This window comes from Passer domesticus, chromosome 7 (assembly GCF_036417665.1).
Source record: "Passer domesticus isolate bPasDom1 chromosome 7, bPasDom1.hap1, whole genome shotgun sequence".
NCBI classification, from domain to species: domain Eukaryota; kingdom Metazoa; phylum Chordata; class Aves; order Passeriformes; family Passeridae; genus Passer; species Passer domesticus.
The window spans coordinates 18,365,339-18,386,142 of record NC_087480.1 but is presented as its reverse complement, the minus strand read 5'-3'; the positions used below and the strand labels follow the sequence as shown (position 1 = coordinate 18,386,142).

Genomic DNA, 20,804 nt, shown 5'->3' with positions numbered 1-20,804 from the left:
CCCACCAGGTCCCACAGGGATTTGGAGGGATCCAGCTGGAGCAGGAGATCCTGCTCAAGTTCATTCAAGATCATTCCTGCTGGTCCAGCTCAGGGCACTGGGACCCCCTCAGTCCCTCCTCTGGACACAGAATGCCTTGAACAGCTCTGCCTGGTCCCTGTCCCCTGTGGGAGGTGACACCCTCGCCCTGACCAGGCCAATCCGTGGTGCCTCCTGCCATTAATAGATCTGAAGAGACAAACATTCCCCACGTGGCAGCTTTCAGCCACTCTGCCCAGGCCTGCAGGGTGGGGTGGCCGTGGCCAGGGGCAGTGGCTCTGTGCCCAGCCAGCCTCTCCCTCAGGCCAGGGGGGTCAGGGACTACCTCAGGCCAGGGACAAGCTCTGCCCATGGCACAGCCTGGGTGGTGGATGGGAAGCTGAGGAAAAGCACTTCCCCAAGCAGCTGGGAGTTGTTTTCAGGGGCTGAAGTGCCCCCCAAGCCCCTCTCACACCAGTTCACCATCCCCACACAGCCAGGGCAAAGCACCAGCTCAGAGGGAGTCTGGGAACTCCCTGCAGGCACTGCCCTGAGCATGGTCCCCATCACCCTTCCCACCACCCAACCCCAAATCCTGACACCCTCTCAGCAACCAAGGGGGTTGGCTGGGAGGGATGAAGAAACACTCCTCAAAAACCATTATTAAAAAGCAAAGCGTGTGGCCACAGCCGCTGGTTTAACTTAGAAACACTTCAAGTGGCCCAGAGCCTTCCAAAAAACCCGAGAGCTGCTGGCCCTCGTCCCCCCCACCCTGTCCCACCCCCTGTAGAATTCCATAAAATAAAAGTTCCATGTTTCACAAAGTTTCCCTTTGTGTGGTGGTGATGGTCTTGTTTGTGGGTCACTGTTGGGTTGTTTCCCCCTTTCTTGATTCCTCTTTTCCTCCTGGCTCTCTGTGCACCCAGCACTTCCCATGAAGCCCAGCATGTGCTGAGGGACGCAGAGAGAGGTGATGTCCCTTCTCCTGCTGGGACAGTCTGGGGATGGAGCAGGAATGGCCATCAGCTCCTCCACAGGGGCCCATCACCCCATCACCTGCCCCCCGTCCTTGCCTCGGCCCCCAGGCACTGGAGGGGCCGGAGACAGGGAGCACACGGGGACAACAACGGGCAGGAGGCTGAAGAGCCGGAGGCAGCTGCTGGGTGAATTCCAGGTGAGGAGTCAAGGAGCCTCCAGGCGAGGACAAACCCAGGAATAAAAACAGCTGGGGACAAGAGAGAAGGGCAGCAGTCCAGAATCCATTGTTTGCCGTCCCGTGCCGTGCCGGCGGGGCTCCTGCAGCGGGCACGGCCCCGGCGCTGCCGCGGTCCCCGCCCCGCCCCGCAGAGCCGCGGGGTGTGATGGATGGAGGGAGGGAGGGAGGGAGGCGCTGCCGGCTCCCAGCGCCGCGGGCACCGCTCACATCATGACGTGCCGCCGGCGGTGCAGGGCCAGGTGGTCGGAGCGGGAGAAGCTGCGGTCGCAGTCCGAGCAGCGGAAGGGTTTGATGCCCGTGTGCTTGCGGAAGTGCCGGGTGAGCTCGTCCGAGCGGGCGAACTTCCAGGTGCAGCCTTCCCACGTGCATTTGTAGGGCTTCTCGCCTGTGCAGGGGAGCACCGAGGGGTCAGCGCCGCTACAACGAGCCCCCAAAGCCCTCACAGAAATTCCCAACGGGGAATCCCTCAGCACCTCCACACAGCACTCCCAAAGGGCCACCCAGGGACACGGCACCATGCCATGGGGAATGCAGGGACACGGATCCCACCCCTACCTGTGTGTATCCTCCGGTGGGCTTTGAGGTGGGAGCTTTTGGTGTAGACCTTATTGCAGCCCTCGAAGTCGCACTGGTGGATGCGCCGCTTCTTCAGGTCCGGGGAATCGGCTCTGGGGCCCCGCGCCGCCGGCCTGCGGGAGCAGGGAGAGCTGGAGCCACGGCCCCGCAGCCCACAGAGCCCACGGGGGGCTGGGGGGATAAAGGGTGGGGAGGCACAGGCAGGAGGAGACTCACTCTCTCTGGAGGTCCTGGAAAGGCGCCGGGCCGCTCTCGGAGGCGCTGTCCTCGCTGTCGCTGTTCATGTCCATGGGGTACACGGAGCCGGGGTCCATTTTCACTGGAGGGGTCCGGGAAAGGAAAGCTTTAGGGCACAAAGGGGCAAGGGGTGAGCACAGAGCAGAGACATCCCCAAAACAGCCACCCCACATCAGGGTGCAGCCTCCTCCCTGCTCCTGCAGAGCTCCTGGCACAGCCCGTCCCTACAGAGAATCAAATCCAAGTGGGCAGAGGGAGAACCCCCAAAGGGAGCAAACAACTCGGGGGCACCACTTTGGGCTGCCTGCTCCTGCCCAGAGCAGGGCAGATCCAGGTCCTCCACCCCGGATAAGGTGGGAAGCTGGGAATGTCCTGGGAAAGGGGAATTGTGGGGGGCACAGGGAGCAGCTGAGCTGAAACCAGAGCTGCTGGCAGCAGGCAGCCAGTGGGAAGGGCAGGGCAGGCTGCCAGCAGCAGGATGGGTGGAGAACAGGCAGTGCCATGCCCTGTGTGTCCCTGCCCTCCCCATGTCCCCTGGGGGGCACAGGCTGGGGGCTGAGAGGTTTTGCATGAGAGTGGCACATGGCGGTGGCAGGGACGCTCCACAGCGAAAAATGAGATCCCCCTTCGAGGGTGCCCCTCCACAAGGCAGGACACACACCCCCCACCCCCCGATTCCAGCGTTCCCCCCAGGTGCCCTTACCAGAGCCAGCGTTCTTGCCGTCCCCCCCGATGAGGGGCACGGTAATGGCGGTGACGCCGTCCGTGGGCACGGTGGTGTAGACGACAGGGAGGGACTGCACCACCACGGGGATGGTCTGCAGGTTGCCCATCTTGCTGGGCAAGTTGACGGAGGGGATGGTGTGGATGACGTGGAGGATCTGCTGCCCGCCGCTGCCCTGCGTGGAGGCCAGGATGGAGCCGGGTGAGAGGACAGCCGGGATGGCCGAGGTGGAGCTGAGACCGGAGGGCGGGATGGACACGGTGCTGGAGGCGGGGAGCGGGGGAGCCACCAGCATGGGGGAAGACTGGACCGAGGTGGGGGGCGGTGGCGGCGGGGCCGAGGCCGGAGCCACCTTGGATTTATTGAGGGAGAGATCGACGGGCTCGGCCTGGGGCTGGCTGCAGTCGCTGGCCAGCAGCTCCTCGGGGGGCTCCGTCTTGATGTCGGCCAGCAGCACCGGGGGGTCGAGGGGGCCCTCAGCCAGCAGCGCCGACGAGCTCATGGCGGGCGTCGCCTTCCCTTGGCCCTGCAAGAGACCCGCAGTCCGTGAGGAGCCAGGGAAACTGAGGCACGGGGCGGGGGCGAAGGGGTTTTTTTAACGGGCTCTCGCCAACCAACCGACCGGGGCGGCGCCTCGGGGCGGCTCCGGCGGGGCGTGGGGCCAGCCGGGGGTCGCCGGGCCGGGCATGGCGGGGCCCGCCCGTGCCCTGAGGCGGGGCCGGGCCCGCCCGTCCCTCACGGACCCGCCCGGCCCCTCACGGCGGCGGCCGCGGGCGGGAACCGCCGGCCCCGCCCCCCCGCCCGCGCCTTTGTGCCGGCCCGGCCCCGCCCCCCGCGGGCGGGGCGGGGCGGGGGCGTGTCCCGCGCGCGGGGCGGTGGCGGCCCCGCCCCGCTCCTTCCCCCCGCGCCTTAAAGGGGCCGCGCCCCCCGGCCCGCGCACCCCCGGCCCGGGTCACTCCCGCACTGACCCGCGGGGCTCCCACGCGTGCCCGCCGCGCCCGCGGCTCGGCCCCGCCGCCCGCAGCACCATCTCCCGCGCCGCGCCGCCCGAGGTGCGAACGGCCCCGCGGCTCCACCTGGGCTCGGCCGCGGGTGGAGCTTCTTAAAGGGCCCGGCCCGGCCCCCGCGGGAGGCACCGGGCACGGCCCCACCCGCGGCACGGCCGGCGCTGCGCCCCCGCGGCACCGCCACACAGCCCAGGGACGAGCGGGACCCCCAGCCCCGCCGCACCGTCCCGGGGCACGCGTGGGGGCGGGCGGTTCGGGGTAGCCCCCGGCCCAACGAGCTCCTCGTCGCCCCCCGCACCGCCCCGGGACCCCCCGGCGCTGCCCCGGGCCCCCCGCACGTACCTGCCCACGCAGGGACCGTCCCCGCCCGCGGAGCCCCCACGCACCGGCCTCGCGCGGCGGCCCCGCCCCGCCACACCCAGCGCCGCGCCCCGCGCACACGGCCCGGCCCCGCCCGGGGGGCGGCGGCTACCGCGGGCACCGGCACCGAGCCCGCCCGGGCACCGGCACCGAGCCCGGGCACCGGCACCGAGCCCGGGCACCGAACCCCCCCCGGCACCGGCACCGAGCCCTCCCGATACCGGCGCCGAGCCCGGGCACCGGCACCGTACCCGGGCACCGAACCCCCCCCGGCACCGGCACCGAGCCCGGGCACCGGCACAGGGTCCAAGGCACCGGCACCGAGCGCCCCCCGACACCGAGCCCGGGCACCGAGCCCTCCCGGCACCGGCACGGAGCCCCCGCTCCCACACGGAGCCCCGAATTCACCGTCCCCATAAAACCGGGTCCCCCACAGCACCTCGACACTCGGGGCAGGGATCCCCCCCGAACCCCCACAGGCAGGGACCCCCCAACACACGCACAGAGCCACGGAACCCCCAAACACAGCCCCCCGCGGATCACCCCCAGACACGGCCGGGAGCCCCCCAGCACACCCCAAAAAGAGCCAGGGACATCCCCCCCTCCCCAGAACCCACCTCTTCACCCGGGGGCCCCAACGCACAGTGCCCCCTCCAAACACACCCCCAAACAGCCCCAGACAGAGACCCCCCAGTGCCCACAAACTGGGGCGACCCCCAACACAAACACTCAGCCAGGGACCCCCACCAAACACCCCCCTAACCAGCCAAGGACCCCCAAACACCCCCCAAACTACCAGCGCCCCCAAAAGCCTCCACTCTCAGGTAGGGACACCCATAGACCCCCCCCCCAAAATCCAGGGACCCCCCAAAACACCCCCAACAAGGAGAGACACCCGTCAAACACCCCACGCTCAGTCAGGGACCCCCAAAAACACATCCCCAGGTCCTCAAGGCACCCCCTCCAGCCAGACCCCCCAAAACACACCAGGGGACACCCCCAGACAGACACCCAAGTGCCTCCCGCACCTGGGGACCCCAATGTCCCCGCAGAGCCCCCCCAGGCCCAGCCCCTCACAGCCGGGGGTCCCCACAAACCGGCTCATTGAGGGGGGGTGCAAAAGGGACACTCCGTCCTGCCCTGGGGGACCTTCCCCTACCCAAATTTGGGGGTCCCTTGTGCCCCAAAGCGCCGCGGGGGTAGGGGGTGCGGGATGGGGCAGCTAAGTGGGCGGGGGGGGCTCGTTGCCCCCCAAATTCCACCATTGCTGACCCTCCCCCCCTTTATGGGTGGACTGAATTCCTCCGTCCTCAGCCCGGGGCACCCCAAACCCAGCCAGGGGTGCGAGGTGGGGGCTCGGGGGGTCCCCCCTCAAACCCACATGTCTGGGGGTGCTGTGCGCCCCCCCAAACACTTTCTGTCCCCCACACGCGGGAATAATTAGTGCCCCTCGTTAATAGCCCCGAACAGCTTAAGGAGGCATTTCAGGTGACCTTGGGCGGGGGGGGGAGCGTGGGAAAACGCCCTCCGCAGTCCCCCGCGCCGCTTTGTCCCCGCCGTGTCCCCAGCCCGTCCCCCCGCGGCGTGTCCCCCACCCGTGGGCGTGGGGGGGTCACGCCCCGCCGCCGCCGCCACACCCCCCCGCGGAATTTCCTCCGCGCTCCACCCTCCGCCGGCGGCCGCTCGGGACACGGCGGGGGGGCACGGAGGGAGTGCGGCGGGGGGCCCGCGGGTGGGGGGCGGCACGAGGGGGCCGGAGCCCAGAGGGGGCCTGGCCCTTTAAGAGCAAAGGGCGTGGGAGGGGGAGGGAAGGGCGGGGCCGCCGCCCGGTGTGACCTCCCAGCCGCGGGGGGGCGCCCTCCCCGGAAGCGCGCGCGGCGCACGGCGGGGGGGGGAGACCCCACGCGCGACCCCCGCGTGAGGGGGCGAGGGGGGAGGGGAGGCCTGAGGGGGCGCGGGGGCCGGACCCTCCCCCTCCATCGCTCCCTCCCTCCCTCCCTCCCTCCTTGCCTTCCCTCTCCCCTCTGCCCCGCCGGACCCCGCGCTCCCACAACCCCCCGGCCCCCTCAGCCCCCCACGCGCGCCCCCCGCGCCCCCGGCCCCACGCACCGTCCCCCGCGCCTCCTCCGAGCGCATCCCCGGCCGCCGCCGCCGCTGCCCCCGGGGCGGTGCCGGGTGGGGCGGGGTGGGGCCCCCACGGGCGGGGAGGGGCCGCGTGGGGCGGAGCTCCCCTCCCCCACCCTCTTTTTTTTGGGGTGGGGGTGCCCCGCCCTTGCGATGACATCATCGGCAGCCAATGGGCGGCTCCCCTCGCATCCGGCGTTGCCATGGGAACGCGCAGGATTTGGGGGAGGGGGGTGGACCCCAACTTGTTCCCACCCCCCCCACAGCGAGTGCACCCCAAAATCGGGGAGGGGGCGCTGCGGGAGGGCTCGGACCGGGGGAGCTGGTGGCAGTGATGGGGGGAGCAGAGACCCCCACACTGGGGGTCCTGGGGTTCTCCTGCACCTCCCTCCACTGGCACTGGCAGCACCCCCAAATCCGAGCACCCAGGGGTGCCCTGGGGGGCACTGCCCCCACTCCCCCCAGCCCCTGCTGCCCGAGCCCCCCCACCACACAGGTAAGCCCCCCAAACATGTGGGGTACCCCTCAGCACCCAGTGGGGTCTCCCAGGGTGGCAGGGTCCTGGCAGAGCTGGGGGAGCCTCTCCAGGGGGCTGCAGCCGTGGGGGGGTCTGGGGGGTCCCTGGCTCCTTCCTGGGGGGGTCTGGGGGTCTCGGGGAGCCCCTGGCCCGGGGTGGAAGTGCCAGTGGGAATCCACCCTCACTCATCCCACACTCCCTGAACCCCACTGGTTTCCCAGCCTCTCATCCCCAGGGTCCTGGCTGCTCCCAGTGCTGCGGGCCCAGCCTCGGGCTGTCCCCAGCCTTGAGATGTCCCCAGATCTCTGCCCTACTCTGAGTTTGCCAGGGGCAGGCCCAGGCTGGGTTAGTCACCCCAGAACCCCCCAAGTGCAGGACCCAGCCCTGACCCAGCTCATCCTGGGCATGGGGACTCAGGCAGGTGTCCCCTGCTCACGATGTCCCTGCAGGGCATGGCCGCCAAGGCGGTGACCTTGGCACACACAGAGCTCATCCGGGGGTGAGGAGGGGACCCCCATGACCCCCCACTTCTGCCAAGACACCACACCATACACAACCGGCACCAAACTGATCTCTTTTTTGGCAAAAAACCCTTCCCCTCCTCAGGAAACACCAGGGAGGCCCCAGGACAGGCTCAGGTAGGGACCCTCACTCAGCAACCTTCCCCGGGAGCTTTTGGGGGATGAGTGGGCCCAAAGCACCCCCACCCCGCTGTCACCGAGCTCAAGGACCAGCAGCAGACACAGGTGACCTCCCAAAAAGCGCAGAGGAAAGGGGAGAGCAGGGCAGGGCTTCCCCCAAGGATGGGTTTGGGCAGCAGGGGCTGGAGCCCGGGCAGGGAATGGTGTGGGTGCTCCTCACAAGGTGCCCACGAGGCACAGTTCAGCACTGGCAGTTCAGGGTGACTTCAGAGAATCCGTGACCTCCTGGGTGGGTTGGAGGGGCTGTTTCCAGCTGGAGAGCAGCGTGTGGCCACCACAGCCCCATGTTCACCCCCAGCAGCTCCTGGGGGCCACTAAGGAGGAAAAACAACTGGAAGCATCCCCAGGGAGGCCCTCAGGAATTATTGACCCTACACAGCTCATCCTGGGAGAAACAGCCAGGGACTGACCCCACTGGAGCTATCCGTGCTCCAAGGCAAGAAATAAATGGTCAAAAAATCTGGAAGTAGTTCCAAGACAGCCCCAGGGAGCAGAGCGTGTCCCAGGGAACTCACCCTGGGCCCCACAGCAGCTCCAAGGAAAGGGCCAAGGGGGGATTTATTCAGGATCTCAGTGACACATGGCATCAAGTTTCTCCTCATCTCAAGGTCAAGTGCTGAAGGAAAAGGCTGGATCACAGCCACCTCATCCAGGTTTGGGATATTTGTGTGAGAAACATCTGGAGCAGGCATCAATTTTTTATTTTATTTTTTTTCTGAGGGCAGGAGCTGCCAGAGAAAGTGGGGAGAGTTTTCCCATCAGAGGGTGGGATGAGGGTGAAGAGCCTGATGTCCCAAACCTCCCTGCCTGGAATGGAAGGGGCCAGAGCTCCCAAACCAACCCCAGGCTCCCAAGATGGCCTGGGATCTGCTTTGGGAAGGGACAAAGGACACACATGGGTGCCATCGAAGCAGGCAGGGCCGGGGCTCTGACACAGGCACCTGTTTGTCACAGGCTGGCACTCGATGAGCACAGTGGCACCTTGGCACAGCAAAAGGACCAGGCTGACCCCACAGAGCCCCCAGTTCCACACACTCCAGGAAAGGGATTTGGAGCAGGAGAACAGCAGAACTTTACCCAGCCCCCCCGGGTCACTGTCCCGGGAGCTCCAGCCCAGCCAGGATTTGGCTCCTGACAGCTCCAGCCACTTGTCCCTCACAGCTTTGTCACCTGTCCCCCGCTCCCCTTTGACATCAGCCCACTTCCATGTGCTGCTGTGTTTATTCCCTAAGGAAAGGCAGCGGGAGCTGCTGTCACCATGGCAATGAGCGGCATTCCCACCGTCCCTCCTTGCTCGGCACAAGAGCTCCCAGCAGGCGCCCAAAGCTCCCGAACTGCGGCCTCTCCTGCAGCCCTTCCCAGGGATGGGATATTCCAGAGGCTTCACCTCCCCCATCACCCTCTTGCTCCGGGGCAGGGCTGCAGTGTGGGAAGCTGTGACATTCCCAGCAGGGCCTGACCCCAGGCACGGGGCAGCTCCATGGGGGAACAGCAGCTGTGCCCACGATTCCCACTCCGGGTATTCCGCACCTGCACCCTCTGCCCTGTGCCAGCCCATCCCCGGCTCTCCGGGGGCTCCCTTGGGAGCAGCTCCCTCCCACGGGGACGATTCCCATGGGAACCCCCCAGCCCGAGGCCCGGCAGCTGCCGGGGGGCGGTGCGAGACGCGGCTGGGGAACCCAGGAGGAGGGAGCGGGGCTGGGAGAGTTTGTGCTGAGCCCTCGGGGCTCCGGCCCCTTTAGCTCCCCGTTCCCCCTCCTGGGCTCAGCTTCTCCGGCCCCTTTAGCTCCCCGTTCCCCCTCCTGGGCTCAGGCTCTCCGGCCCCTTTAGCTCCTCGTTCCCGCTCCTGGGCTCGCCCCGGTGGATTTGTCCCCTCCCAGCGGGTGTGTGGGCAGGGACACAGGGCAGAGCCAGGCACGGAGGCACCACACCCTTTTTTACGCAGTAATTTGATGCAGCAAGGGAGAATAAAGGGAGGGAGATGCTGCCAAGCGATTCTCAGTGTAACTCTAGAATGGCTTTCAGCCAAATCCCCCCAAACCACGAACGGAGCCACGCCGCTCCTACAGCTCCTGCTTCCCAAAGCTGCCCCGGGATTTGGGAGAAAGCAAACCCACTTTGCAAAGCTCTCAGATCTGAAATCCCTGGTAGCAAAAATTTATTTCCATGACCAAAGACGAGGAGAAATTTATAAACTTATTCTAGCAACCATCCAAGGAAACAGTAAATATCCCATCGGCCGGCAGCCACGCGTCCAGGAGGGCTCTGCCACCCCCCACGGGCACAGCACCCGTCCTGCCTCCTTCCCACCCTCCCGTGCCAGGGAACTCGGGAAGGTCCGCAGCGGATCCGGCCAGCCCCCAGCTCTAGTGTCCAACGTGATGAGGAGAAAAAACAAGCAGCACACTCATTTCAAAGCCCAACAGAGACATGGACAGTGTTAGATTCTCCTAAAAAGAAGTAGTCCCGATCCGTTTTTTCTCCCCCCAAAGCCCCAGTGCCTGGGATCAGCGCATGAGCAGGCTGTGCTTTGGTCCATCCACCCTCTCCAGCTTCTCAAAGTGCTTCCTGGCGTTCCGGATGTTGATCAGCGTGGCCGCGGAAGCTGCGACAGAAAAGGGACGGGGAGATAAAAAGAAGTTTAAAAGGGTGAGAGTCAGCACGGCCTCGGGGCTGCCTGGCTCCAACAGCTCTGTCTGCAGGGGCTGGCTGCGTCCTGCTGCTCCCAAACCAGGCAAAAGCCACAGTGGGATTTTGGGCTGGGCAAAATTTAGGGTGGGAAGGGCTGGGTAAAATTTAATGTGAGATGGTCTGGGCAAGGTTTAAGGCGGGATGGTCTGGGAAAATTCAGTGGGGGAAGATCTGGGCAAAATTTGATCTGGGATGGCCTGAGCAAAATTTAATGTGGGAAGGTCTGGGCAAAATTTCATGTGGGATGGGTAAAAATTAAGCATGGGAAGGTCTGGGCAAAATTCAGCATGGAATGGTCTGAGCAAAACTTAATGTGGGAAGGCCTGGGCAAAGTTTAGTGTGGGATGGTCTGGGCAAATTTAACATGGGAGGGTCAGCTGATCCCAGAAGTACATGAGGAAAAGCCTCTCCCAGGGAGAACTGCCCACCCCAGAGCTGCTCCCCAGGCCAGCAATGCCCAGCTGGTGCCTCACTCTCAGGGATCCCACACTGTCCCAAATTCCCAAAGTGAGGAGGGCAGGGAAAACAGCAGCAGCAGGCCTGAGGAGTGCTGGGCAGTGTCCCTGGAGCCCCTGAGCTCCCAGCAGGAATTCCAAGAGCTGTGTAAACAGGGATCTGCTCCCAGGGGCTGCGGGCTGGCAGGGCTGCAGCTCCTCCTTGGGATAAATAGAGGCTGCTAAAATTAGAGCCTGTCCACCCGAGACAGCCCAGGCAGCCCAGCAACACCCAAACATGAGCCAGCTCTGCTTCCTCCCCAAAAATCACCAGGGCTGCCAGCTCCCAACTGCCCAAAATAGGCTTTAGGCACAACCTGCTCAGCCAGGTCTGGTTTGGTGGCTCCCTGTGGCAGCAGCAGCAGCTCAGCTGTGCCACCACCTCTGCAGCGCTCTGCTCACACTCAATCCCTCTCTCTTAATCAGTTCTGTAATTAAAAAATCATTTTCCAAGAGAAACACGGTTTAAACTGGACTAATTACACCTTTCTTGAGGTTTTTCTGAGGTTTTTTTTTTTTTGTCCCAAGCAGGTTTCTCTTGGCTCTGACTTACGTATGGAGGGGTCTGACATGACCACCATCACGTAGGTGTTGGATGTGAAGATGTCAATGAAAGCAGCAAAGTTGGAGTTCCTGACCTCCATGCTCTGGAAAGAGGCTGCCAGCTTACTGAAAAACAAGGAAATAAAGGGGAAAAAAAGAGTGAAGAGCTTTTGTGCCCACATGGCCAAAATCCCTGATCTGAGCTGTTGGGAAGAAGGAGGAGCTGGAATTCCCACTTGGCAAGGTGTGGTTACAGCAGGGCTTTGGCTGGGCTTGCTTTTAAAGGCAAATTCCTCAGTTTGGGGCCAAATGAGAACAATATCAGCTGATCGTGCATTGAATGAGGGAAATTCCAGACACAACCCCCCTGACCAGGCCTGCTCCCCATGGATACCAGGGCTCAGCCATTCCCAGCTGGACACTCTGGATGAGCAGCAGAAATAAGCATAAAATGGGAATATCTGGAGACATCTGCACATCTGTAAACCCCCCCAGAAACTTCTCCACTATATCCAGCTCCACACACCCTCAGAATGAACCTGGCAGTGGAGCCTGAGGGCTGTGCAAAGCCAAGCTTCCCAGTTGTCCACTGAAAACAGGGACAAACAGTGCCTGCAAGCCCCATCCTCCCCAGGCAGCCCTGTGGGCCTGGGCTGGAGCAGGGCTCTCCATTCCCAGTTTCCAAGAGAAATATTTCTGATCACTTCAGCCCTGGAATTCCTCTGCCTTGATCCAGGAGAAGGAGGCTTGGAATAAAACAGCACCAAAGCTCTCCCACCATGAGCAAAGGAGGAGTTAAATTAAAATTTAAATTATTTGTGTTCCAATATTCCAGCTGCTGAGGAGCCAAACTGGGATTCTCTGGAAAAAGCTGGAATAGCCCTGATGTCCCCAGTGCTGTTGGGAGCAGCTCACCTGCAGCTGAGCTTGAACTGTTTGATGATGTTGCTGATCTTCTCAAACCTGTGCACGTCCCGCTGCTCCTTGCACTGGTAGTGGGAGATCACCTGGGGAAGGGGCACAGCAGTCAGGGAGTGCAGCCCAGCTCTCCCAGCAGCTCTGGGAGCGCCTGGGGAGCAGGGCAGGATCCCCTCTGCCTGAGGCTGACTGCATCTTGGGAGTGGTTACAGAAATTCTTGTGGGGCTTTCATGAGGAATTCAGCGACACGATCAGCACACAAAGTATGGCACAGATGTGCCAGGTGACACCACTGTCCCCTGAGGGCTTCGCCTCAGCAGCAGTTTACACCTTGATCCAAACCAGGTGGAAACAGAGTAAAACGTGTCCATCACCTCAGGAATGGGCCGAGTGCTGTGATGGATTTTCCATCCTAAACTGAGGCATTCCCCAGCCTGCACAGGCAGTGATCCCCAAGCCAAATCAAGCTGCCCCTCCCCAAGAAAAGCAGCTCAAAGGCAGCTGGCTCCTTGGGAATTCTTCTCCATTCCTTCTCTGACTCCAGCCAGAGCAGAGGGAGCAGCCCTGAGTGCCTGGATGCCAGCACCCAGAGGGTCTGAAGGGCTTTAGGAACCCTTGAAAACACTTCCATAAACATTCCCACCGAGCTGGTGGTCCCAGCCCTTTATTCCTCAGCCACATGGAGTGAGAGCTGCATTGCCTGCCCAAACAGCTCCATCCCCACAGCAAACCTGACAGGAATCTCTTCAAAACCTTAGCCCTCTCTTCACAATCCCAAAATCAGCTCTCACTGGACATGTCAGGAGCCCCTACACAGGGATCTGAAACTGCTCTATTCAGGGAGTCACATTTAACAGATTTTTTTGGGTTTTTTCCTTTTTTTCCCCCCTTAACCACCTTAAACCCATCACTTTTTAAACTTGCCCAATTATTCCCACAAGCACACTTTTAGCCACATCCAAGACTTGCAGTTCCCAGTGTTCAATTTTCTTCCTAAACTTCCCAGATGAGGTTTTTTCACTACAATTTAAACACAATTTCAGAGTAAAGTTTTCACAATAAGATTTCCCAAAGAGATTTTCACAGGAAGATTTCCCTTCAAGAGAAGAGAGCATGTTTAAGTATATGACAAAAAGGGAGGAGTTTTTTAAGAAGTCACATTGCACTTAAATTAAGCACACATTTTTTGTAGCAACGATCATTTCTTTCCGTTAAAAATGTCCTTGTAACAATCACACTGTCACACACCCCAAGGTGGAACTATTCATTATCTCCAAAAGGTCAAAAAGCAGAACTTGCCAGGCATGGTGAGTGTTTGTTTCTGATAGTTGAAGGAGGAAAAAAAGTCATGGCTCCTTTCCCAAATTCCCTCCATCATTTCCAAATCACCAGCAAGGAAAACACTCCAAATAATTCAAGTATTTCCTTCAGCTCAGCAAGAGTTTGGTGCAAAGTGTGAAGAGCCCAGCCCAGCAATCAGGAATATGGACAAGCACCAAGAGTGGTTTTATCCAGCACCTTTGCAGAGGGACTGGGAGCACAAGGACCTGGAAAAGCATCACAATCCCATGGCTGACCCTTCATCCATGCTCTGGATTTGCAGAACATCAAAAATCAAAAGAAATCAGGTCCAGCTCAAATGCCCCAGCAGGAGGAAGTGAGGAGGTTTGGTTGTGAAGCTACAAAAGGTTCCTGCCCTGTGCAGAGGGAGAGTCTCAGAGCAGTCCCACCACAATGGGGACATGAAACACTCCCAGAGCCTACAAGAGGAAACCCCAACCAAACCTCAGCTCAGCTGCTGCTGGGGCAGTTTTGGGATGGTCCCATGGGCCACAGGGTCCCAGTAGCTGCTTTTGGAATCCCAAAGCCTGGATTAGGGCATTCTGCACTGGGGCTGACACCTCCCAACTTCCATGGAATCCCACAATGGGTTGGCTTGGAAGGACCTCAAAGCTCATCCAGTTCCAACCTGACCCCTTCTACCATCCCAGGTGCTCCAGCCCCAGTGTCCAGCCTGGCCTTGGGCACTGCCAGGGATCCAGGGACAGCCACAGCTGCTCTGGGCACCCTGTGCCAGGGCCTGCCCACCCTGCCAGGGAACAATTCCTAATTCCCAATATCCCATCCATCCCTCTGGCAGTGGGAGCCATTCCCTGTGTCCTGTCCCTCCATCCCTTGTCCCCAGTCCCTCTCCAGCTCTCCTGGAGCCCTTCAGGCCTGGCAGGGCTCTGAGCTCTCCCTGGAGCTTCTCCTGTCCAGGTGAGCACCCCCAGCTCTCCCAGCCCAACTCCAGAGCAGAGGGAGGGAAAGGGAGGCTCCAGCCAGGGCACCCATGCCAGGAACTCACCAGGAACGTGGCTCTCTCAAACAGCAGCACCTCGTCTGCCTCGATGATCTGAGCGAAGTTCCTCAGGTTCATCTCCAGCTGCTGCACGTTGGGGATCAGCTGATAGACAATGCTGGACCAGGCCTGGACATGGAGACACAGAAAGGTCCCACCAGCTCCTCATGAGAAATGTGCTCCCAGAGAGATTTTTGGCACTTCTGGGTGCTGACAGCCTGGGCAAGGTTGAGAAGCTTCTCCACCCTCCATGCCCAGGGAGGGCAGAGCCCAGACCTGAGGAGACCCTTCCCTGGCTCCAGTTCTTCTCCAGCAGGCAGAGAAACTACAGTGCTGCTTAACAGAGTGAAATCACCCCTGCTTTAAGTTTGGAATGCTTCTGTCTCCTTCTCCCACTCGAGTTCACAGAGATTTTCAATCCTGAGCAAGGTCAGCACAGATGGACACTTGGCAGCTCATCCCCGACCCAAAGTTCCACCTTATCCCAACAGGCCAGGAACAGGAGGGGCTGGGGGATGCTGGCATCAACATCTGTGCTCATCAACACTTGGATTGTCCAAGCTCAGCCCCCCTCCCTGCCCAGCTGGTGACCCAGGTGTGGGGCAGTGACAAACTCACCCTTCCCAGAGCCAGGGGGATATTGGGATGCCTGTCTGCCAAGTTCCTGATATTTTCCACACGCTCCTGACTTTTTCAAATGAATTAATTAAGCCCAGGATTAATTGGGGTTTCACTGACACCCTGCAGAAGCAGCAGCTGCAGAGCTGAACACACCAGCAGCAGCTCCAGGGACCCTCCTCCTGCTCTGCTCCAAGTGGAAGGCAGATGTGGAGAGAAGCAGCACCAACCTTGTAAAGTGTCTCATCCCAGATGGAAGTTCTGAAACAAACACATTCCAAGGGCCGGGAAAGGCGCTTCAGGTCTTCCTCACGCTCCTTAAAAATCTGGGGAACAAAGAGAGTTGAGGGGTTGAGTGTAAATGCTCCTGCCTGTGCTGTGGCTGCTGTATGTATGGATTTATGGGATGAGTTTCACATGGATCTCTGGGACACAGCAGGGGAGACTGGCCAGGAACCCTCCCAGGGAGCAGCAGGGCCAGGGATGTCTTGCTGCAGAATCCCAAAACTGTTTGGGTTGGAAGGAGACAAGGTGTGCTGGGAACTCTGGAACCAGGCAAGGAAAGCTTTTCTTGTCCCTAAAAATTAGCACTGCTGTTCTCCACTGGATCCTAGGATGCCACACTTTAAAAGAAGGCAGGAAAAGCCCTGAGGACATCTGAGAAAGCCTTCGAGGAACAGCTCTGAGGGGCACAAGGGACACGTTTCCATGGCACCTGCCAGCTCCTCACCAGATCCCGCTGGTCCTCCTGCACCAAGTCCATCTTGTGCACCAGGCAGAAGATCTTGGCATCGGGGGAGTTCTGCAGGATGGCCTCCAGGCAGGACTGGTAGTAGTGCATGTCCTTCTCCAGCTCCCTGCTCTCCACGTCGAACACGTAGATCAGCACCTCCACGTTGCGGAAGATGTTGTCCCTCTGGCTGGTGAAGTAGTTCTCCATGAAGGTGTCCTGGCTGAGGGAGCAGAGCAGGACACTCCCCTCAGAGCAGCTCCTGCCTGGCTTTGTGGGAATCTCCTCCTGCCAGGAGGGCAAGGCTGGCATTTGGAACTGCAGCCCCCACTGGGGAGGCCAGGCTGGAGCTGCATGCCCTGGGCATTCCCAAGGAAAGCTGGATGCTCCTGGAAGCATCAGCCCCACAGGAAGCCAAAGCTTCCCTTGTGTCCTGCTGCTTCTGGCCCCAGGCTGGCTTTAAGGAGCCATTTGTGACAGCCCAGAGCAGCAGGAACAGGTGAAATGTGACCCAGAGCATCAGTTCAGCCTCAAATCCCAGGATTTAAATCTCCTTTAACTCTGGCTGAACATGACTGAGATGATCCAGAGGCCATGGAGCTGAGGAGGGGACACATCCCTTTGAAAAAGCTGCTTCCAGGAGCAACAGGACCAACCTCCAGCATGGCCTCTCTGCACAAATCCCACCTGGATGGAGCTGGAGAGCAATTCCAGCACCTCAGGACAGCAGAAGGAGCATTCCCTTGGCACCACCTCATGCCAGGGGAAGGAAAATCCACTCTGCTCCATCCCTGATTCCCCAGAGCCTCCCCCAAAGGCTGGGAAAGGCCAGGAATGATCAGTACCTACCCTCCACAGTCCCACAGGTTCAGCACCAGGTTTCCCAGGAATCTAACGTGGGAATGCTCCACATCAACTGCAAAGAGACAGCAGGAGCTCACTGACTGCACCACACACCGGGGGCAGAGCTCCAAAAATCATGGAAATCAGCAGCCAAAAATCATGGAAATCAGCACTAAATCATGGAATGGTTTGGGCTGGAAGGGGTTAAAGCCCTCATTCCAGCCCCTGCCACCTTCCACTATCCCAGGCTGCTGCAAGACCCTTCCATGGCCCTGGACACTTCCAGGGGTGGGCATTCCTCACAAAGCAGCCCCAGTTTGTACAATCCCCCCAAAACACCATTTCCCAAAGGAACTCAGGCCTCCCTCCCACTGCCCTCCTGTGAGGTGCAGGCAGTGTTCCTGTTCACTCACACATTCCCTGATCCCTGGAACACTGCAGGAATGACTGTGCAGGGCTTCAAGCCATCCCTAACAAAAGAAACCAGGAACACAGGGAATGTAAACTTCAGGAAGAGGCCAAATTCATGGCAAAGAGGAAATTTACACCAATCCCTGACACTAAATCCTCACAGGCCCTTCCCAGTGAGAAGCACCAGATCCCAACAACTCATCCACCTCTCCCAGAGGAGTCACTTCTCCCTCTTTCTCAACAAAGGCTTTGGAAAGGGCAAAAGGAAAGGCATTCATTAAGCCCAGTGCATCATCCTGCCAAAACCACGGGGGCATTGCAGGATCCCTGTGCTGGAGATCCCTGCAGACAGCAGGAATGCTCCACCTGGAGCACAGGGGAGGCTCTGACAGGTGCAGCTGCACCAAAGGCTGCTTCCTGATCCCAAAAAGAAAGAGTTAAGGATAAAAGCTGAATAATAAAGCAGCAAGGGCAGCTTCCTGATCCCAAAAAAGGGGATAAAAGTTGAACAGTGAAGCACAGAGCCGATCCCAGCGCCGCCTTTCCCTTCCCTGCAGTGCCTGCTGTCCCCGGCTGATCCCGAAGCTCCCAGCGGGGTGTGGCAGCCGGGAGGCCCCGCAGGGATGGCTGCGGGAGCGGCCCCGCCCCTGCACCGAGGGCTGGAGCCCGGGCTGTGGCACGGGCCCGCAGCTCGCTCCTTACTCGTGGCCCCCAGGCGCCGCGTGTCCCGGGCGATGTAGTTGGCAAAGATGATGGATCTCATGCTGGTCTTCCCAGACCCACTTTTACCCATCAGCAGCACCTGCACAGAGGGAAAGAAGGAAAAATGAGCTCCCACAGAGCACTGAGTCCTCCCCAGCTCCCTCACCACCTTACTGCCAAAGGCACTGAGCACAGCACTGGCACAGTGCAGCTGGGAATGCACTGGAGAGAGGCAGAGGAGCACGAGAGGAGCAGGACAGACATCCCAACCACTCCTGGCTGCTCCCTGGGCCATGGTCATCCCACCTCCCTGCTGCCCCTGGTCCCTGGGCCATGGTCAGATTGAACACTTTTCTCCAAAAACGTGGACAGGACTTGGGAAAAGCAGGAGCTGCCTCCCCATTCCCAGCCCCGCCCACCTGATGGCTTTGGTGGCACCAAAGGACTTCAAAGAAGAGGAACAGCTTTGTCTCAACCCCTCCAGACCAAAACCAACCCCTCAGCTCCTGGTTTCCCACCCCAAACACTCTGTCCTAACCAGACAGGGGTGGGAGGGACTTTAAAGACCTTCTAATACTGCTCTTCCCACAACATGACTGGTTTTCCTTTCCCCAAATACCAGGGACATTCCCTGTTTCAGGTGCCAGAAGACCAAAAGAAAGGGAAAAAGCAGATGAGACAACCCAGGTCAGCATCCCCAGAGCAGGGGAGACCCTTCATGGCTCCAGTGCTGCCCCTCCAGAGGAGACTGTTGGCTCCAGGATGTCCCATCCTGCAGACCTCAGGGGAAAGGAGAGGCAGCCAAAAAGCAGGGAATGCTACTGGGGGTGGGGATGAGGGGAGACAGCCACACCAGGCAAGGCTTTACATTGTGATCTAAAAATAAAAATTAAACAAAACAAACCCATCAGTGGCAGCCAACATAGCCTTGCTCACAAAACCCAGCTGCTAAACAAGCTGCAGTCACAAAGCCAAAGCCAGCTCCTGGCAGCAGCCCTGCAGGTCTGCCATGCAGGAGGGATTTTGGGAGAACAGCGCAGGGAGTGCCTGCCCAGCAGGGCAGCAGCTGCCCCAGGCAGGCACAGAGCACGGCACAATTCCCAGGGCTGTGTGCTCAGTCCCCCTGCAGCACTCCGGGCTGGAGCGCCCCGGCCAGAGGGAACTGCCCACGGGCTCCAGGATTGGCAACAAGGAGTGCTCCTGGCTGTTCCAGCCCAGGAGGGCTGGGGAGGGCCCCAGGGTGCTGCCCTGTCCTGTCCTGTCCCCTCAGCTGATCCCAGAGAACAGCCAAGCTCTTATTTCACAGCACCAGCACAAAATCCCAGGCAGAAACTCGATCCCACTCTGAGGCACGGCCCAAACCAGCCCCAATTCCCAAAGTTTAGGCTGCAGAGGGGTCAGACACCAGCATGGAGAGCCAGGCAGGGAACCCAACCCCAGCTCAGCATGGAGAAGCAGCCAGATATTCCTTTAAGAGCTGTGGATGTGCTCCTGCTGGGGTACACCCAGCCCTGGATGCCCAGAGCTGCTGCTCCTTCCCCACTGTTGGATTTCATCCTCCCGGGAGCCCCGAGGGGATTTGGGGATCCTGGGACACCTCGGGAGGGACAGGAACAGGGCTTTGCAGAGGGATTTGCAACAGCCCCAGCAGCACCAGAGGAACAGCAACTGCTGGGAAGGCTGTGCAGGAACCCAGCCTAGCCAGGCCAGGATTAAAGCCGGGTCTAACGCTGGCACTTCCAGCAGAGGATGCAGCGCTGATCCGAGGGGCACCGGAGCCAGCCGAGGGATGGACACAACAAACGGCGCTCATGGATGGGGATGGGAGGGAAAACACAGCATCCTCCTGCCCGCCCGTACCTTCTTCTTCATGGCTGTGCTTGGCATCACACACCTGCAGGGAGAAACCCACCTTGGATCGCTGCTTTCCAGGGGCACAGGCTCCACTCGCCAATCCCAGTGCCAATGTCAATCCCAATGTCAATCCCAATGCCAATCCCAATGCCAACCCCAGTGCCAGTGCCAACGTCAATGCCAATCCCATGGCAGTGCCAATCCCGATGCCAATCCCAATATCAATGCCAATCCCAGTGCCTCCCAGTGTCAATCCCAGTGCCAATCCCAGTGCCAGTGCCAATGTCAATGCCAATCCCATGGCAGTGCCAATCCTGATGCCAATCCCAATATCAATGCCAATCCCAGTGCCACCCCCGGTACCGGGAAGCGCTGACAGCCCCAGGTCCCCTCCCCCTGCCCCGGGCCATGGGGAACTGCTGCCGCTGCCACCGGGAAACGCTCTCGAAACCACCCGGCCCGCCTGGCATGGCTGCGGCCGGCACGGCAGTGCCTCCGCAGCCCGTTCCCCCGGCATTCCCGCACCCCTTCCCCGGCATTCCCGCACCCCTTCCCCGGCATTCCCGCACCCCTTCCCCCGCATTCCCGCAGCCGTTCCCGGGGATGTCCTTCCATTCCCCCGGGATTCCCGCAGCCCCATCCCCGCGATTCCCTCGGGATCCCCTCACCGCCCGCGCCCCCCGGGCCGGGCCGGGCCGCGCCTCGGTACCTGCGGCGGCGATGGGCGGCTCGGGGATCGGTGCCGGTGGGACGCCCGGTACCTGCGGCGGCTCGGGGCGGGGCGGGGCGGTGCCGGGGGCCGTGGCGCTGCCCGGGGCGGTGCCCGTGGCGGTGCCCGGGGATGCCGGGGCTGTGTGGTGCCCGGCCTGAGGCGCTGCCCCGTCCCGGCCCCGCTCACGGGACCCAGCGCTCGGCGGCCGCCGCCGGTCACGTGAGCGCCCGCCGCGCCCGCCCCCGCGCACGCGCGCGCCCCGGGCCACACGTGATGCGGGCGCGGGGCGGGCGAAGCCCCGGCCGCCATGTTGGGTGAGGGCAGCGTCTCTCTGGCAAGGCGGGGGCGTTTACTGGGGGGTCCCGATGAGTCCCGGGCATTCCCGGTGTCCCCCGGTGTCTCCCACGGGACGGCAGAACGGGGCACGGCGGAGCGGCTCTGGCGATTAGCGGGCCCGTAGTAGCGT

The 20,804-nt window shown here is 61.3% G+C and overlaps 2 protein-coding genes and 1 long non-coding RNA gene across 6 annotated transcripts; 1 reads left to right on the top strand and 2 right to left on the bottom strand.

Annotated features, from left to right (window-relative positions):
• Nucleotides 1–843: 843 nt before the first annotated feature.
• On the bottom strand, nt 844–6,389 carry KLF8 (KLF transcription factor 8). 4 transcript variants are annotated; one of them, XM_064427262.1, is made up of 5 exons: nt 6,248–6,389; nt 2,751–3,297; nt 2,027–2,153; nt 1,790–1,923; nt 844–1,619 (listed from the first exon to the last, which is right to left on the bottom strand). In XM_064427262.1, the coding sequence occupies exons 1-5, from the start codon at nt 6,272–6,274 to the stop codon at nt 1,438–1,440; spliced, it is 1,017 nt and encodes a 338-aa protein (XP_064283332.1). In that variant the 5' UTR covers nt 6,275–6,389; the 3' UTR covers nt 844–1,437. The 4 variants fall into 4 exon arrangements, with proteins under 4 accessions (XP_064283332.1, XP_064283333.1, XP_064283334.1 ...); XM_064427263.1 differs by having other exon boundaries at nt 2,027–2,129; XM_064427264.1 differs by lacking the exon at nt 6,248–6,389 and adding an exon at nt 4,121–4,228.
• A 3,220-nt stretch (nt 6,390–9,609) lies between these two features.
• On the bottom strand, nt 9,610–20,575 carry LOC135304635 (ras-related GTP-binding protein A). Its single transcript, XM_064427258.1, has 10 exons — nt 20,336–20,575; nt 19,633–19,666; nt 17,773–17,872; nt 16,666–16,732; nt 15,817–16,039; nt 15,317–15,412; nt 14,475–14,597; nt 12,124–12,215; nt 11,219–11,334; nt 9,610–10,085 (listed from the first exon to the last, which is right to left on the bottom strand). The coding sequence occupies exons 2-10, from the start codon at nt 19,657–19,659 to the stop codon at nt 9,988–9,990; spliced, it is 942 nt and encodes a 313-aa protein (XP_064283328.1). The 5' UTR covers nt 19,660–19,666; nt 20,336–20,575; the 3' UTR covers nt 9,610–9,987.
• LOC135304636 (uncharacterized) lies at nt 9,991–13,822 on the top strand. Its single transcript, XR_010365946.1, has 2 exons — nt 9,991–10,129; nt 11,197–13,822. It is a non-coding gene; the product is annotated as an uncharacterized LOC135304636 (long non-coding RNA).
• Nucleotides 20,576–20,804: the final 229 nt, after the last annotated feature.

Excerpts from the sequence above, each read along its gene's own strand:
- KLF8 (XM_064427262.1), bottom strand. The coding sequence starts at position 6,274 with ATGCGCTCGGAGGAGGCGCGGGGGACG. Across the intron at positions 3,298-6,247 it reads CGGAGGAGGCGCGGGGGACG|GGCCAAGGGAAGGCGACGCC; the intron begins GTGCGTGGGGCC and ends GGTCTCTTGCAG. Across the intron at positions 1,620-1,789 it reads CCACCGGAGGATACACACAG|GCGAGAAGCCCTACAAATGC; the intron begins GTAGGGGTGGGA and ends TCCCCTGCACAG.
- LOC135304635 (XM_064427258.1), bottom strand. The coding sequence starts at position 19,659 with ATGCCAAGCACAGCCATGAAGAAGAAG. Across the intron at positions 12,216-14,474 it reads TTGAGAGAGCCACGTTCCTG|GTGATCTCCCACTACCAGTG; the intron begins GTGAGTTCCTGG and ends CCCCTTCCCCAG. Across the intron at positions 11,335-12,123 it reads CAGTTCAAGCTCAGCTGCAG|TAAGCTGGCAGCCTCTTTCC; the intron begins GTGAGCTGCTCC and ends CTTGTTTTTCAG.